This window comes from Muntiacus reevesi, chromosome 16 (assembly GCF_963930625.1).
Source record: "Muntiacus reevesi chromosome 16, mMunRee1.1, whole genome shotgun sequence".
Taxonomy (NCBI): domain Eukaryota; kingdom Metazoa; phylum Chordata; class Mammalia; order Artiodactyla; family Cervidae; genus Muntiacus; species Muntiacus reevesi.
The window spans coordinates 35,689,207-35,707,300 of NC_089264.1; the positions used below are offsets into that span (position 1 = coordinate 35,689,207).

General features: G+C 33.8%; 1 protein-coding gene across 18 annotated transcripts in view; it reads right to left on the reverse strand.

The window, feature by feature from the left end:
* Positions 1–18,094, reverse strand: part of LCORL (ligand dependent nuclear receptor corepressor like) — a 167,866-nt gene that overhangs the window by 45,666 nt on the left and 104,106 nt on the right. For 11 of the 18 annotated variants that reach the window (XM_065907523.1, XM_065907511.1, XM_065907522.1 and 8 more), the window contains one exon: positions 11,507–11,758. In XM_065907523.1, the coding sequence (XP_065763595.1) occupies positions 11,507–11,758 (252 nt within the window). Of the gene's footprint in view, positions 1–1,467; positions 1,741–2,823; positions 3,526–11,506; positions 11,759–18,094 lie in introns of those variants that run through there. The other 7 variants (XM_065907520.1, XM_065907519.1, XM_065907518.1 and 4 more) reach the window with 4 other exon arrangements.

Here is an 18,094-nt window from a genome sequence, read left to right on the forward strand (position 1 = left end):
CTTGGTATTACAAATAATATATCCCTGATGAATTAACTTTGAATATGTACCACTGATATTTATATAATTATAAGCTCAATTCCTTGAAATGAGACTGCTGGGTCAAAGAGTTAAATGCATTGCCAATTCCCCTCCATAAGGATTGTACTAGTTTGTATTCCCTTAGGAATGCATGAGTTCGCCGGTTTCTCGCAGCCTCATGAGAAAGATGATGTTGTTCACCTTGAATTCTTATTAGTCTGATAGGTGTGAACCACATATGACTGTATTTCCTATGAGTTTATAAGTGTGTCTTCCCATGTTTAGAAACCTCTGAAGCGTCCTGTATGAACTGACAGTAAACAATGCTCACTCACCTATCAGGAGGCTTGCTTTCGGCACTCAGCTACTGCATTGGATTAGTAGCCCTTTATTTTACAATATAAATCATAAATATTTTTTCAGAGACTACTATTTCTCTTTGGATTTTTCTAATAGTGCTTTCTTCTTTATCACCCAAAGTTATTTTTATACACTGGAATTTATCACTCTCTTATTGTTAAGGTGACATTCTAGTTGAGATATAAATGATGAAGGGGACAAGCCAGAGAAACAAGAAGATTTAAAGGCAGAACAATCCAGGAAAAGCAACTGGCAAAAGTAAACGTTCAAAAGTGAAATGAGCTGAGCATGTGTCAGAAATACACAGAACTAAGCCAGGAAGAGAGGAAAAGGACTAAGTCCAGAAGGGTAGACAGGTACAAGATCTTAGCAAAACCATGTAAACTATGAGAAGAAAACAAATTTTATTCTTCCAGTAATAGAAAGGAAGATTTAACTGATAATAATAGAAAAACTTAAATGTAGAATAAATACCAAATTTGCTTTATTTAAGGGGATATTTTGAATCCCATTTTGGCATACTGATAACTTCAGAGTTATGTTAAGGTACATCTTATTAAAGCTGTATTTGCAGGGAAAATACATGAAAAAATTATAAAGAAAACAAAAACTCAATGAACTGTCACTTGGAAACCACGTGGTGATAGTGACCAACTTTATACCAAACTTAAAAAATATTCAGGAAAAATTTAACAGCTATTGAAAAACTGACTTCTTTTTCTTTTTATACTTCATATAGCTAATTAGGGTAGTCAAGTGATGGTTATATAGTAACATTTGGAAGTTCTAAATTTAGAGTGCATGGTTTTATGTGATATTCTTTACAAAATAGAAAAAAAGAAAAATCCAATTTAAATATACTGCTGTTGTTCCTCAGTCACCCAGTCATCTCTGACTCTGCGACCCCATGGACTGCAGCATGCCAGGTCTCCCTGTCCTCACCATCTCTCGGAGTTTGCCCAAGTTAAATATATGGTAACAATTTATATTTCTTGACACTATAATCTGATTTTATGGAACAAGCTTTGACTAGTCTCCTGATTTTTAAGTGACTGAGAAAATCTTCATACAATTCCTCAAACATACCTGATTTGCTCCTGCCTTCTTTGATTTCTGATATTTTTGTCTCTGTTTTTGATACTTCTTCTGTCTGGAATGCCCTGCCTTCAGATCTTCATGTGGAGGACGACTTCTCATTATTCAATTCTCTGTTCAAACTCACTTCTTCAGGGAGGTTTACCTGACCACCTTACCTAAAATAATCCTCTCAAGGCACCCTTGGTATCTTGCTTATTGATTCTTTTTGTAAAATTAGGGGCACGCTGACAGGCATATTTCAAAAAAAGTAACAAATAACTTCTGGAAATGAAAAAATAATAACAAATTAGAAACTCAAGACAAAAGTTTAAACAGTGATTAGAATAGCTCAAGAGAGAATCAGTGAATCTAGAGACAGTTCCAAATTAACTAATCTAAATTAACACAAAGAGACAAAGAGGTGGAAGATACGAAAGAGAAGAGATAAGAAGGATAGAATGAGAGGATATCCAAAATATGCCTCAAAAAATTTTGACAAGAGATAAAGTGGGAAATGCAAAATATTGAAAAAGATAATGGCTGGAAAACCAAAATTGAGAAAAGAAATTTGTCCTCAGTTTTATGACTTCCAAGCAGAATGAATAAGAGATCTATACCCAAACATATCCAGGACAACCTGCAAAACAGCATAAACAAAACAGAAAGTGAGAGATAGGTGCTAAAAGTAGATACAAAAAGTGTATGAAGATTACCTACAAAGAAAAGACTATTTGTTGTGAAATTATACAAAAATAGAAGCCAAGACACAGATGTAGTAGCTGTGCTAAGAAAATAGTAATTGTCAGCCTAGACTCGTGTACCTAGAAGAAGAAAATCTCTTTTAAGAACAACATTATTTTAAGAAAAAGAGAAAGACACTAAAAAAAGAGAAAAATCCAAAAGAGTTTACTACCAGAGATCTTTATTAAAAGACTCTGATTCCAGAAGAAAATTCAAGCTACAAGAATGAATAATGCTCTAAGGAAAAAGATAATCATGTTTGTAAATCTAAACAAAAATTGAGTATATAAAACAAATAGTTACAATGTTTTCATTGGGATGTCTTTAAAAGAGAACTAAAGAACTGATGAAATGGCTATTGTGTCAGGACAGGTAATAAGTTAAAATATTCCTTAAATAAACTGTTGAGTTAACTAAGCATTAAAAAATTTATAGGAAGATCCCTTGGAGAAAGGAATGGCTATCCACTCCAATATTCTTGCCTGGAGAATTCCATGCACAGAGGAGCCCGCCGGCAGGCTCCACTCCACCGGACTGGAAAGAGTCGGACGCAATTGACCAACTAACACAACAACAAGGGCAACCGCTAACAGGACAGCGGCAGAGTGTACTACTTCAGAATCAGCAAAGGGAGAAGAGCCAAAGAAGAGAAAAACACAATCTAAAGGGAAACAACAAAGGAACAAAAAAACTTAAATGGGACAAACAGAAAATACAAAATAAGATGGTGCTATTTTGCGTTAGACAAGTTAATTCAGTTGATGAGGCTATAGAATACAGGATGCTATGGGAAAATATAAGATACCTAACCTCAATTTCAGTGATAATTAATAAGAACCCGTGTATGTCTGTGTGCATCCAATTTAGGAGGTATAGAGGAAGTTTTTCTTAGAGAAGTGATGTTTAAAAGGAGACCTGAAGAAAAACCAAGATTTATTTAGAAAAAATTGGTAGAAGTAGGGAGTGGTTTCTACTGAAAGGCAAGAGTATGTACAAATGTTTTGAGGCTAAAGTATATGACATTCAAGAAACAGAGAATTTCAATTTGAAGACTAAAGAAAGGTGCAAGATGAGAGTGAATAGGTAGGCAGGGTCTGGATCTTGGTGAGTTCAGGATTTTAGACTTTGTCCTAAGAACAATTCAAAGCCATTAAAGAGTTTTAAGCAAATGAGTGGTATGACTTGATTCAGAATTTTTAAATATCACCTGTTTCCTATATCCCTAGAGTCAGAGAAGATGAGATCAGAAGGGATATGGATCATCTAGATATGTTTTATGGTATCTTCTCAAGCATGGAACATAACATTTTCTTCCACGTCTTTAGCCTTGGAAAACAAAAGTTTATTACAGAAAAACAAGATGGATATTTTATTGCATTCATTAGTACATACAGAAATATCTTCTGAACTGAACTTAAAAACTATTAAGTATTTTCCTAACAGAGTAACAGACTTCATTTATAAACAGAGTAATTTAAAATATATAGTATCATAAAATGATACACTGCCCTTTTAATTATAATTTAACATCTCAGCTGACAATGTCCCCTACCTTAATCTCAGCCAAGAAACCAGATTAGAGGAGGTGGCAGCACCACTGCCAAAGGATACTTAATGACAATTTAAACATATCACTGAAATTTATATAGCTCATTCAATGCAACCTCTCAAATATTCACTTGAAGCCTAGTTTATATTCTCATTTATAATTTATTAAAAAAATTTTATTTAACTAGGAGACATTTCCAAAGTTTAGCCTACTAATAGAAATGTGAAATAACTTCTTTAAATTTTTTTTTTAACTTAATCTGTTGGCAGCTAGCAGTAGTGAAAATAATTCGAAAAATGTCCAGTCATTATATAGATTACTGCAATAATTAATGTTCTTCATGACACTAAGTTCCATATGTTGTTTAAAGATACTGCAGGATAACTTCCACCCAAAAAGTTTAAAATAAGAAATTTCACCGTTAAAATATCATAAATCCAATGAGCAAGTAACAATTCATAGTTTATCTTTCAACAGTATTTGAGAATAGTGAAGATTTTTAATCTGGTAAATCCAGTATGTCATATACACACACTGGGGATGCAGAAGTGAATAGACAGGTTCCTGCTCCCAAAGTGGGGAGATACACACAGAAACAACTGCAATGAAGTGAGAAATTTACAATGAAAATTCTACCAGAATATTCACTCAAGCCTCAAGGTAGAAAACAACACCAACAGGGTCAACAAAGAGCTGCTGGTTCATCTCTGCCCACACTTGATCTTGTTCTGTACATATACAGAACTGGTAAATTCTTCAAGGTTGTCACAATAATGATAAAGTTCGTAAACTGCAATTTCTTCTTGTACTTTGGAATTCAAAGAAGCTTTTACTTTGGGTCTAGATTAGAATAGAAAAAAAATTTTTTTTGGTATGCTAATGTTATTTCTTATCTGGTTTTAAATTTACTGCGCCAGGAAAAAAAAAATGCATAACTTATTTTGTCCCAGTTTCTGAGGCTCAAAGTATTTCTACAAATCTGTAGACATGAAAGTGCACAAAAAAATCTCTCTAATATTTGAAATACTTGGTTAGAAAGTACATGGAGGAGGTAAATAGGAATGTTTCTCTCATGGTAACAATATTTTAAGTCAGTTGAGGGTTTTTCAAAGAGAAGACAAGGAAATGAAAAGTACGAAAACCGATTTATGAGGAACAATTAGAGAATCTATAAAGATTTGCTTGGTAAATAAGAGGTTTAGACAGACAAAATAGTTTCAACAAATATTTGCAGCACTAATAAAAAGTAAAAGGAATAAATTCTGTCATATTGCTGCAGATGGAAAAGAAAACCCAACACCCTAAAGGTTAGCATGGAAAAGAGAAGTCTTGGAGATACAATGATTTCTACAAATATTTATAGAACTATTGAGCAAAATGCTGTTGCAGATGAAAAAAAAATGCAAAATGAGGGGTGGATATTTCAGAGATATGAGCTTAGCTATCGGAGCTGTCAAAGATTTTTTGCAAGTTAACTTATTGTCAATCAGAGGTTGAATCACCATTGAAAGATGGGCAGGATATTCTTTTGTGCATCTTTTACTTTATTTGGGTATTCTGTTATCTTCTGATAACTACTTTGTCTATTTTTCTACGGTATCATGTTTTCCTCATTGGCTACAGGTTTGTTTAATTGAATAGTCATTAGTTACATCAGTTGTAAATGCTGTCTCCAAATTTGAGATTTGAATTTTCACTATTCATAATTAATTTGACAATACTTAAGTTTTACATTTTAGTGCAGTCAAATTTACACAATTATTTTATGGATTGTTATTTCTGCATCTTAGGAAATTCTTCTTTAAGTTCATTAAGATATAATCTTTTATCTTTTCTTTTAGTTTTGCTTGTAACATTTAGCCCTTTAACCCAAATGAAATTACTTTTGTGAGTGATATAAGGTAGGGATCCATTTATCCCCCCCTCCATGCAGATAACCAATTGCCTTGGAACTGTTTAATGACATCCCTCACTCTTACACCAAGACTCCACTAATGCTTGGAGAATTTCTGGGCTTGCTAATCGGTACCAGTGATTTAAATAAGGGCTACAGGACTCCGTTTGAATTATTTTACTAAGTTTTGATATGTTTTACAGAAGTCCCTCAACACATTGTCTTAGTAATCCTTGGCTCTTTTAAGTTTTGCACATAAATTTTATGATTAGAAAGTCATTTTCCACAATAAACCCTATCAGAATTTTGACTGGACTAATGCTGAATTTTTTAAAAAATTGTTTATTTTTGGCTGTGCTTGGTCTTTGTTGCTTCACGTTGGCTTTTCTCTAGTTGCAGCAAGTGGGAGCTATCTTCATTGCAGTGAGCAGGCTTCTCTTGTTGCAGAGCACAGCGCTAGGGCGCATGGGCTCAACAACTGTGGTCCCAGGCTCTAGACCACAGACAGCAGTTGTAGCGCATGGGCTTAGCTGCTCCTCAGCATGTGGGATCTTCCCGGACCAGGGATTGAACCTTCGTCTCTAGCACTGGCAGGTGGATTCTTTACCACTGAGCCACCAGGGAAGACCTGAAGCTCAAATTTTAAGTATATTAAAGATCAACTACTATCTTTTTTAGAGTTTTCCCATTCATTTAAAATATAACTACTCATTTTGGGAATCTTCTTGTATATCCTTCAATAAAATTTTATAATGTTCTCCAAAGGTCACAGTTTATTAGTTTCATTCTTAGGTGTTGTAATATCTTTCCTGCTTTTGTTGCTACTGTAGAAGAGATTTTTTATAAGCTGGATTTTCTAATTGGATATTATAATACATGCTAATCTTGTGAATAGTACATTTTCCAAACTTTTTCACCAGTTTGAAAACTTTATATAGATATTCTTTCATATTTTCTGTATACACAATTATACTGTTTGTAAACAACCACATTCTACTCATTCTTTTCTTATAACCTATTAATTATTACTGCTTACTTTCGTATTTCTTTTTTTCTCTTCACATTACATGAGTCAAGACCTCTCATAAAACGTTGAAAATTGTATTTCCATACAAATTGTGAAATTATTTGTTCTAGTTCTGTGAAAAATACCGTTGGTAGCTTGATAGGGATTGCATTGAATCTATAGATTGCTTTGGGTAGAATAGCCATTTTGACAATATTGATTCTTCCAATCCATGAACACGGTATGTTTCTCCAACTGTTTGTGTCCTCTTTGATTTCTTTCATCAGTGTTTTATAGTTTTCTATGTATAGGTCTTTTGTTTCTTTAGGTAGATATACTCCTAAGTATTTTATTCTTTTTGTTGCAATGGTGAATGGTATTGTTTCCTTAATTTCTCTTTCTGTTTTTTCATTGTTAGTGTATAGGAATGCAAGGGATTTCTGTGTGTTAATTTTATATCCTGCAACTTTACTATATTCATTAATTAGCTCTAGTAATTTTCTGGTAGAGTCTTTAGGGTTTTCTATGTAGAGGATCATGTCATCTGCAAACAGCGAGAGTTTCACTTCTTCTTTTCCTATCTGGATTCCTTTTATGTCTTTTTCTGCTCTGATTGCTGTGGCCAAAACTTCCAACACTATGTTGAATAGTAGTGGTGAGAGTGGGCATCCTTGTCTTGTTCCTGATTTCAGAGGAAATGCTTTCAATTTTTCACCATTGAGGGTGATGCTTGCTGTGGGTTTGTCATATATAGCTTTTATTATGTTGAGGTATGTTCCTTCTATTCCTGCTTTCTGGAGAGTTTTAATCATAAATGAGTGTTGAATTTTGTCAAAGGCTTTCTCTGCATCTATTGAGATAATCATATGTTTTTTATCTTTCAATTTGTTAATGTGGTGTATTACGTTGATCGATTTGCGGATATTAAAGAATCCTTGCATTCCTGGGATAAAGCCCACTTGGTCATGGTGTATGATTTTTTTAATATGTTGTTGGATTCTGTTTGCTAGAATTTTGTTAAGGATTTTTGCATCTATGTTCATCAGTGATATTGGCCTGTAGTTTTCTTTTTTTGTGGCATCTTTGTCTGGTTTTGGAATTAGGGTGATGGTGGCCTCATAGAATGAGTTTGGAAGTTTACCTTCTTCTGCAATTTTCTGGAAGAGTTTGAGTAAGATAGGTGTTAGCTCTTCTCTAAATTTTTGGTAGAATTCAGCTGTGAAGCCATCTGGTCCTGGGCTTTTGTTTGCTGGAAGATTTCTGATTACAGTTTCGATTTCCTTGCTTGTGATGGCTCTGTTAAGATCTTCTATTTCTTCCTGGTTCAGTTTTGGAAAGTTATACTTTTCTAAGAATTTGTCCATTTCATCCAAGTTGTCCATTTTATTGGCATAGAGCTGCTGGTAGTAGTCTCTTATGATCCTTTGTATTTCAGTGTTGTCTGTTGTGATCTCACCCTTTTCATTTCTTATTTTGTTAATTTGGTTCTTCTCTCTTTGTTTCTTAATGAGTCTTGCTAATGGTTTGTCAATTTTGTTTATTTTTGATAGTATGCGTTTTTGTCATGTCTATTACTTTAAATCATTTCATTATGATGTCACTGGTAGGAGATGTGCTCATCTATTCTTGGTGTTATAAGCAATTTTTATGATAAATGCCAGATTTTGTAAATATTTTCTGTATTTATTAGGATGCTATAGTTTTCATTTTTTTGTAATGTCGGAAACAAAAAGTGTTTCAAATGCAGAATTATTTGTGTTTCCCTAGTCATTATTTATAATGTTTTTATACTTCATTATATTCAATTTGCTAATGTTAGAATTTTTTGTACCTACATTTGTAAATAAGACTAATCGGCAATTTTTCTTTCTTTTGCTATCTGTGCCCCATTTTGAATCAAGATGACAGTAATATTTCTTTTCTTTTTTATAAAATAGTCTTTAAAAGAGAAGAATTATCTACTGCTTTAAGTTACCTGTAAAACCATGAGATAATAATTTTACAGATGTATAGGTCACACAATCCACAAATTATCCACATTTTTTTTATGGCTACATTATTATTGGATTTACAGACTACAGCATCTAATTTGAATAAAATAACTCACAAAATGACCAAATGTGTATTGTTGCAAAATTACAGAGTAAGAATAATGTAAAAAAAGTTAAGTACTAGCAAATAATAGACAAACAAAGGCAGAACTAATCCTGCTACTACTAATATGACCATTTTATTAATTATATCATAAGGTATGGACAGTGAAGTCAGTCCAAACATTTTTTTAGGTCTTAAGAAACCATATGAAGTAAGGATTTATACCTTGTATTATTACTAATGAAACACTCCAGTGTCTACACTGTGTGACACTGGGGGTGAAGTTGCCATGATTAGCAAGACATTTAAAAATTGTTTATAATATCTTTATTTCAACCTTAAAAAATATTAATTTGTGAAAATATTAGTACATATAAATTACTGGTGTGTATACATACACACACACGTGTATGCACACACAAATGCATCAGAGGTTACGTCTCTATTAAAAAAAACTGGTATGCAAGTAGGCAAAGTTAGAGCTTACCAATTTCTACCACAGCAGAATAGTTTTATAAAAGAGGATCTAATTTTATTACTCTGTTGAAAGTAATGTAGCAGCTTTCCATGGTTGTAAGAAAAGTCAAAATCGTTAATATTTCTTATATGTTTTTCTCATAATCTTATCCTTATATTTTTTTAGTCTCACCTGCTATGATTCTCTCCCTTGCTCGCTACACTATAAGCCACACTAAACTATGTGATTTTGTCCTCAAGAACACTGAGGGCTTCCCTGGTGGCTCAGAGGTTAAAGCGTCTGCCTGCAATGCGGGAGACCTGAGTTCGATCCCTGGATTGGGAAGATCCCCTGGAGGAGGAAATGGCAACCCACTCCAGTATTCTTGCCTGGAGAATCCGATGGATGGAGGAGCCTGGTGGGCTACAGTCCACGGGGTCGCAAAGAGCCAGACACAACTGGGTATGGGGGTAAGAACACTGAAATCTCATATCATAAGTCATCCCTCAAAATTATAATTGAGAAGACTATTTACAGATTTATATCGATCATTAATCCCTTCAACCTCAGAATGTTCAAATAACTAGAATATCAAAAAAGTTCACTAGTAACTACGTTAATTATTTTCTATATATACTTGGACCTGCCTTATCACTTGAATTCATAGAATCACAGAATATAAGAACTAGAAATTTACTTTTAGAATGTCGTCTATTCCAACCAATCAGCTGATGCTTCTGAATGCCACTAATGATAAGGCAAGCAGGGAAACATTTTCCTCGTTCCCCCTTAAAAAAAAAAGTCTGATCCTTAGAAATATTCTTTCTTATATGGATCTAAAATCTATTTCCACCTAAATTCTAGGTAGTGATTCTAATTCTACTCATCGGGCCATTCAGAGAAAATTCAGTCCTACTTTAGTGGAATGACGATATAAATTTTAGAGACTTCCAAGGCTTCTCTTCTGTGGTAGTATGGAGCAAGGAGTACAGAGGGACTAATGTTTGAATATCTTTTATGAGGTGGTTAGTTTATATTTAACTTTCATATTGCTCCAATCAGTTTGTTATATTATTGCCAAGTAACAAATGAGGAAATTAAAACCGACAGAAAGTTAACACTTCGTATAATTTAAGTAGCAGAGCAGGGATTTCAACCACAAAGCCTATGTTTAAGTCTGTTTAGATACCAAAGCCTATGTTTAAGTCTGTTTAGAACACTGAACTGCTTTCCACAAAGGAGAAAGATTTAAGAGAAGGGGAAACATTGTAATGTAACACAAATAAGTGGCAATACTAAAATTCCCATACTTTCTAACTTTCAAAACTCAATGTATTGATGTACTTTGCCCTTAAGCCTTCTATTAAAATCATCTTCAACATTTCTTTCTCTTATAACCAACCTCTTATTATCTCAAATTTCTCATATCTTTCTGCAAAAATAAACTCATACAACCTAAAATTAAGGAAGCAAAAAAAGTATTTCCATATTTCAGCGTCTGTCAATTTTAATCTGTTTTACACACTGAAAAGACGATCTTCTTTAGACACTGAGTAATGTACTTTTCCCTAGAGCCTCGAACACCACACTGCCTTCTGCAATCAAACTTAATGCTAACATTTTTCTGGTTTCGAGGCCTGATAACACTATCCCTAATTTGTATTAACAAAAGCTACCTGTTCTCTCTTCTCTAGGCAAACACTTATTTGGCATCCTCCACAACCACTTTAAGGCTCTTCCTTCTTTTCCTCTGAGAATCACAATTCTTCCTTTAAATAATGATCAGATAAGATCAGCACAGCTTCATCATTCATGCTTATGAAAAATGAATCTCTCTATATAATTATTTACATTATGTTTATCAAGGTATTAACTTTTCTCTTTCCCTAGTGACATCATAAACAACTGACTATTATCCATCAATTTTTTATTTTTGACCTAAGTGTAAAAAACTGAACAGCAAAAGGGCTTAATGAACATTCTCAGCTGTACCTTATAAAAATACATTTTTATCATATACATCTTTTTATTTGTATACTTTTCTTTTAGGTTGCTTGTTAGGATTCTCTCACCATACACTTTATTGTGAAAAGAGGGTAGAGAAACTTTCACTTCTCCTTTTATAAACAAAGTCAAATGTAATACAAAAGTTCTAATGTAGCATTTCTCTCTAGTCCATGTTACAGACTAATTTCAACTAATATTACTTTTAAATTTCTCTGTGAATATATGGTTATATATACATATATATACTTAAGAATATTAAAACATAAAATCATACATCACATACACACACACAAATCTTACCTTGCTGAGTATTTTGTTCTTGCATTCGATTCACAGTGAGGTCTAAGGGGCCTTCCTGCTCTTCCTGAAGGGAGTTTTCTGCTTGATTCATTTGGATACTTTTACATATCAGACTTGGTCCAATTGAACCATTTCTATTCTCTTGAATTTTACCACTTTTTGAAATATACTCAATTGCAAACTGACGTATCATCTTTTTCATTAATTCCTGAGCAACTAGGGGAATGTTAGGATCACAGTTCTGAGGAAGATCTAGGGAAGAAATAAATATAATAAAAATTAAAAAGAGAATACAAAATACCAATGTTTAAATTTATTTTAACTACAAATTAATGATTTCAGAAGTCTCAGAGGAAGTCCATAATTGCGAATGGTATCTGGAACTTAGCAACAAAAGCCTTGTAGATTTAATTAGTATTATGAGAATATATCAACTCCAAACTTGGCTCATTTAACTATTTCTTGAAAACAAACATTTTTGGTCCCAAATTAAGATATAAAGAACTAGACATAAAAGGCGACAGCTTATTTTTAGTTTTAATTAAAATGAATTCTAAAAGATATTAAAACTTAGTATGTGAACATAAATTGTATATATAAGTAATCAAGCAATTTTTAATACAGTAGAGTAGGTACACACATTAACTATTAAAGAAAACATCTAAACTCTGTTAACTGTTTATTACCATTAATCTTGTCAAATATGCACTTTGTATAGAGCCTGAATGTTATCAAGGATTTTTTCTTTCTCAACTTTTCATATCAAGAAATTTCAATCATAAAGAAAAAATTAATACTACAATGACACAGACAGCCAGCCTCAACCAAGATTCAAGAATTGTCAGTATGCTACCACATTCACCTTCTTTTTACTTTCTGGTTTGTAGAACTATTGAAAAGTAAATTGCAAAATTATGGCATTTCACTCCTAAATATTTCAGCACTCATCTACTAAGATTCCCCTATAGAAACAGCAATACCATTATCGAGAGTCTTAATGAGTCCTTGATCCCAAAACATGTTGATCAGCTATAACCAAAATAAAGGTAAGTAGTCATATACAACTCTGCTTGAAAACTGTACAAGAAATACAACTAAATGATTTTATAGTAAGAAGTGTGGAATAAATAAATTTATAAATACAGTATATAATAAAGTAAAGAAGAGTTCTGATATTGGGTGGTAGTGGTGGTGGTTTTTCCACAGACACACTACTGGTTTCACCCCAATCCTTTTATTTACCCTGCTCCTTCAGAGGTAGAATGACTGGTGAAATGGGAAGGATGACTAAGTGTATCTGGTTAGGCTCTGTACTTCCTCTTCAGAAGTGGGCCTACTTCTAGAGATATTAATTCTCTGCTCATTACTGCAGGGAGCCGGCCTGAACGTACAGGCCCCTTACGGCCCTAAGAGAGAACAGAGGGTCTCTCTTTGTCCTGCCACCCCTTCTTGTTAAAGTATAGACTGGCATTTATCTCCTTCAGGGAAAAAACACCCCGGTGACCTTTTGCCTGTTTTCCTGGTGCTGATAAACTCATCATGCTCGAAACCTGTTTTCCATCTAGATGATGTTCTACTGATGAAGCCTGCTTTCTATCTAATGTTCTATTGATCTTAATCATGTTGGGCGCTAGGGTAATTAATGCTTTACTGATCTTGAGTGTGGGAATTTAAAACATCTGTAGCTCTGCACGTATGCAAACCCTCGATCTATTCTTAGTAACTCCTGTTAGCGTATATATAGGCGTGGTATTCTTCAATAAAGTTGGCGGAGTCAGACGCAAGCAGACTCCGTCCCTCTCAACCCCATCTTTCTTTTTCTGAGTCTTATTTTTTCCTAGGTATTCTGGTAATTGCGTTCTCGACCAGTTCGTTTGCCGGCAGGCTCCGGCACATTACCACCTCAACTCTTCTGCAGACAAATCAGTGTTGTGTGAACAGATGTGCCTTGACCCCGAGCTGTTTGACTGAAGGTTTATGTTGTCTTAGTTGGAGTGCCTAAGAGATCTGAAGGCAAATCCTCCAACCAGCAACTATTTTTATAAAGGTGAGAAAAGGCAACAAACAACTTCCACCATGACCACCAGCATATCTGAATAGCAAAATGCAATCTAAACCAACATCAATCTCTTTACGGTCTTGCAGAAGTATCAATATATTTGATCACTGGGTACTTTTTTGGATCTGCTAGAGATGTTACACAATAAACATCTCCTTAATATTAGCTCTTTCAAAACAATTTTGAATTCTGAAAAAAACATCTGAGGAGGGATTATGGGCCTATAAAAAAAAGTAGTATTTAATCCTCATATTTATTCTTTGTTTAGAACCCAGTGGGGAAGAGAGGCACTAGCTGTGCTAGAGTACTAAAAAGAAAGACTTACCTATACACTTGACCCTTGAACAACAAGTGTTTGAACTGTAGAAGTGCACATAGACATGAATTTTTTTTCAATAAATATATACTACAGTACTACACAGTCCATAGTTGGTTCAATCTGTAGATGTGGAACCCCAAATACGAAGGGCCCACTATAAAGTTAAGAGTTTTGACTACACAGAGGGTCAGTGCTCCGAACTCCCACGTTGTTCAAGGGTCAGTTGTATATATTATATCCCCATGGCTTATTTATTTTAAAACTGGAGGTATGTACCTCTTAATCTCCCCCTCTTCACTTATTCATCCCCCAACACCCTCCTCTCCTCTGGCAACCACTTATTTGTTCTCTGTAACTATGAGTCTGTTTTACTTTGTTTTGTTTCTTAAGTTCCACATATAAGTAAGAATATATAATACAAGGTATATGGTCCATGAAATTGAAATAACTGTATGAGGACAGACTGTTACTAAATTTATTGTGGCGATCATTTCATCATGTATGTCAAATCATCCCACAGTATACCTGAAACTAAAATAATATTGTACATCAACTAAATTTTAATGAAAAAAGACTGACAGATTGAAATCTTAGCCATCTTTATAAATTTAGGCTAGTTACACACCCCTCCGTATTTTAGTTTCTCTGTTCATAAAATGGAAACAACAGAACTTTGGAAACCACAATAGGGCTTGCTCACAGGATATTTTAAGATTGTATGAGATTGTAGATAAAATACTGAGTTCTTATACTTGGCATTTTAATAATTGATATTAACTACACTGTTAACTTAGATTTCAGTGAACATAACAAGAGAAACAGAAAGATTCAGGCTGAGCAGTTATATTTTATTTAAATCATAAAATGTCAACTAAGTAAAAATACTAACTAGGTTAATATGTAAATTATTAACTAGCATGGAAAATACAAAGGACATAATTTCTAAGCCCATGTGATATATTCTGATCCAGAATAGACAGTATTAGCATATGTAACCTAACTAAACTGATTTATATCAAAGCGAGATTTCTGTTACACAGAAGAATTCATAATTAATACTATTTCTTGATGACTTCCTTCAGGAATCCTTGGAGGTGTTCAGCAAACTGTTTCTCCGTAATTTTTCAAACCTAATCTTGCTTTGCATTATGTGTTAAAAGGAGATACTGGATTTACTTCTATGTATTTTGGTTAACTGACCTTAATTTACTGGCTAATGTCACTTTGTAAATTCAAAATGATTAAATTTATAAAAAAGGGACAGGAATACAATCACATTCATATCATATGACTAGAGCTACACTTTATAGAGTTGAATTTAGAGCTCAGTTATTCATCTATTCAGTTTTTGCTTGTTTATATTGGGAATACATCTATGTGTAAACCAAAAGACTTGGCAAACAGCAAAAAACAAATAAGATTTAAAAAGATAAAGAGATATAGAAAATGCTCCTCAGTTGCTAATTAGTTAGTGAGCCTTCTAGATTCCTTGCACAAGTGGTCACAATTACAAAAAAATGAATTAACTAGAGATCTTGGTCAGGGATACATGCTCAAATAGTTTCAAAAGTCAGGCAACTAGTAAACACTGGGTTAGAAGAGAAAATATTTTGCCACACGGAAATGGTATGCCCCCAAAAAGACAGAAATAATTTATTTTTGCCCCGTCTCTTTATATTTCAAATTTAGCAAATTCAAGAATTTAACAAGTTCTTTGTGGTAGCCAGTTTCAAGATGGTCCTTAATGATTCTCACTTCTACCTCCTGGTCTCCAGTGTTGCATAGTCCCTTCCACTTTGTATGAAGGGTGAAATGTGAGATTAAAATAATATACTGCAAAAGTGTACGTCACTTCCAAGATTAGGTTATAAGAGATATGGCTTCTATCCTGGATACTCTAAACACTGATGTTCACTATCACCCCCTTCTATTCTGTCCTCTTGCTCTCTCATCACTCACTCTGGAGAAAGTTGTACTGTGAGTGGCACTGAGGGGGCTCACAAGGAGAGGAACTGAAGTGTCCTGCAAACAGTAGAATGACCGAATATGGAAAAAGATGCTCAACACCAATCAACTCCCAAATGACTGAAAAGAAAAACAACATACCAAAAGGTATGTGATGAAGCTAAACAGTGATTAGAGAGCAGCTTACAGCAATAAACATATATAATAAAAAAATTCACCTCAACCTAGTCCTCCTTAACAGAAAATGATTTGAAAATTAAAGGAAGCATAGAGGAAGAAATAAATAAAAAGTTAGAGCAGAAAATATTAAAAAGGAGAAGGGAAAGGCAAGACAAGGTAAGATAAAGAGAAGATGAATAAAACCAAAACTTGATTCTTTTGAGATTTAAAACACTGACCAAGAATAAAAATAAAGATTTAAGTTTGTAAAATTAGAAATGAAGGAAGAGATATTACCTTAACATTAAAGAAACACAAAAAGTAATAAAGAAATACTACAGAAAAAAAAGCTACACATCAACAAATGAGATACCCTAGATGAAAAGGCCAAATTCCTAGAAAGACAAAAACTATCAAACTCACTCAAGAAGTAATAAAAAACTTGAAGAGACATAAAAGTAAAGAGACTGAATTAGTAGCCGAACTCTTGTCAGAAGTAAAAGCCCAGGAACAGATAAGATTTACTGGTGAATTCTATTAGACATTTAAAGAAGAATTAAAACTAATCCTTCACAAACTCCAAAAAAAGAGATGAGGAAAGAACACTTCCCAACCCATCCTATGAGGGCAGCGTTAGCCTGATACCAAAACCAGACAAAGAACCCACACAAAAAGAAAACTACCAAATCAAATGAAAACTATCCATTATGAATAGACAAAAAATCCAGCTGACCCTGAAGCAACATGGTTTTGAGCTACGTTGTTGGGGCTTTCCTCGTAGCTCAGCTGGTAAAGAATCCGTATATATGGATTTTTTTTCAACAGCAAATACTACAGTACTACACAATTTGTGGTTGGTTGAATCTCAGTGGATGTGGAACTGCAAATTCAAAGGGCTGACAGTAAGTCATACATGAATTTTTGGCTGTACAAAGGGTCAGACTCTGTTTACCACATGTTTGAGGGTCAACTCTCCGATCAAACAGAACCTAGCAACACACAATAAAAAGGATTATACATCAACACCAAGTGGGATTTATCCTCAAGATGCAAGGTTAGTTTAACATATAAAAGCCAGTCCAGCAATGCAATATAACATATTAAGAAAGGACAAAAGACACACAGTAATCTCCACAGATGCAGAAAAGCACGTTATAACCTTTTCATGATAAAAGCACTGAACAAACTAGAAACAGAAGGAAATTGCCTCAATCTAAGAAAGGGCATCTATGAAAAATCTACAGATAACATTATATTTAATGGTGAAACACTGAAAGTTTCCCTAAAAATATCAGAACAAGAAAAGGACATATACCCTCACCATTTCTATTCAACATGTGCTGGAGGTTCTAGCCAGTGCAATTAGGCAAGAAAAGGAGGTAAAGGCCATTTGGATTGAAAAATTAGAAGTAAAACTCTCTTTATAGATAATGCAATGCTGTATATAGGAATTTCTAAGGAATCCACACACACAAAATTTTAGAACTAGTTAAGTTCAGCAAGGTTACAGGATGCCATGTCAATATACAAAAATCAATTTTACTTCTATACAAAGGCACTAAGCAATTCCAAAACAAAATAATTAGGAAAATAATTCCATTTACAACACATTACAAAGAAGAAAAATAAGGCTGACAAAGCATAAAGACAACCTAAATAAACAGAAATACATCCTGTGTTCATGAACTGGAAGATTTAATATTGTTAACATGATAATATTCCCCAAATTGATCAACAAATTTAACACAATCTCCATCAAAGTCCTAGCTGGCATTTTTTTAGAAACTGACAAGCTGATTCTAAAATGCATATTGAAATGCAAGGAATCCAGAATAGCCAAAACAATCTTGAAAAAGAACTAAATTAGAAGATTAGCAATTCCTGATATCAAAACTTATTAAAAAGTGTAATAATCAAGCCTAGGTGTTAATGGCATAAGGACAGACATATAGATCAACAGAGCAGAACTGAGCCCCAAGATAAACCCTTAATTTATTAAAAAAAAAATTTTTTTTTCCCTTCTTTCATTCCCTCCTCCCAGGCTTGCCTTCTTCCAAGCTATTTTCCTAAAAGAAACAAAGTAGAT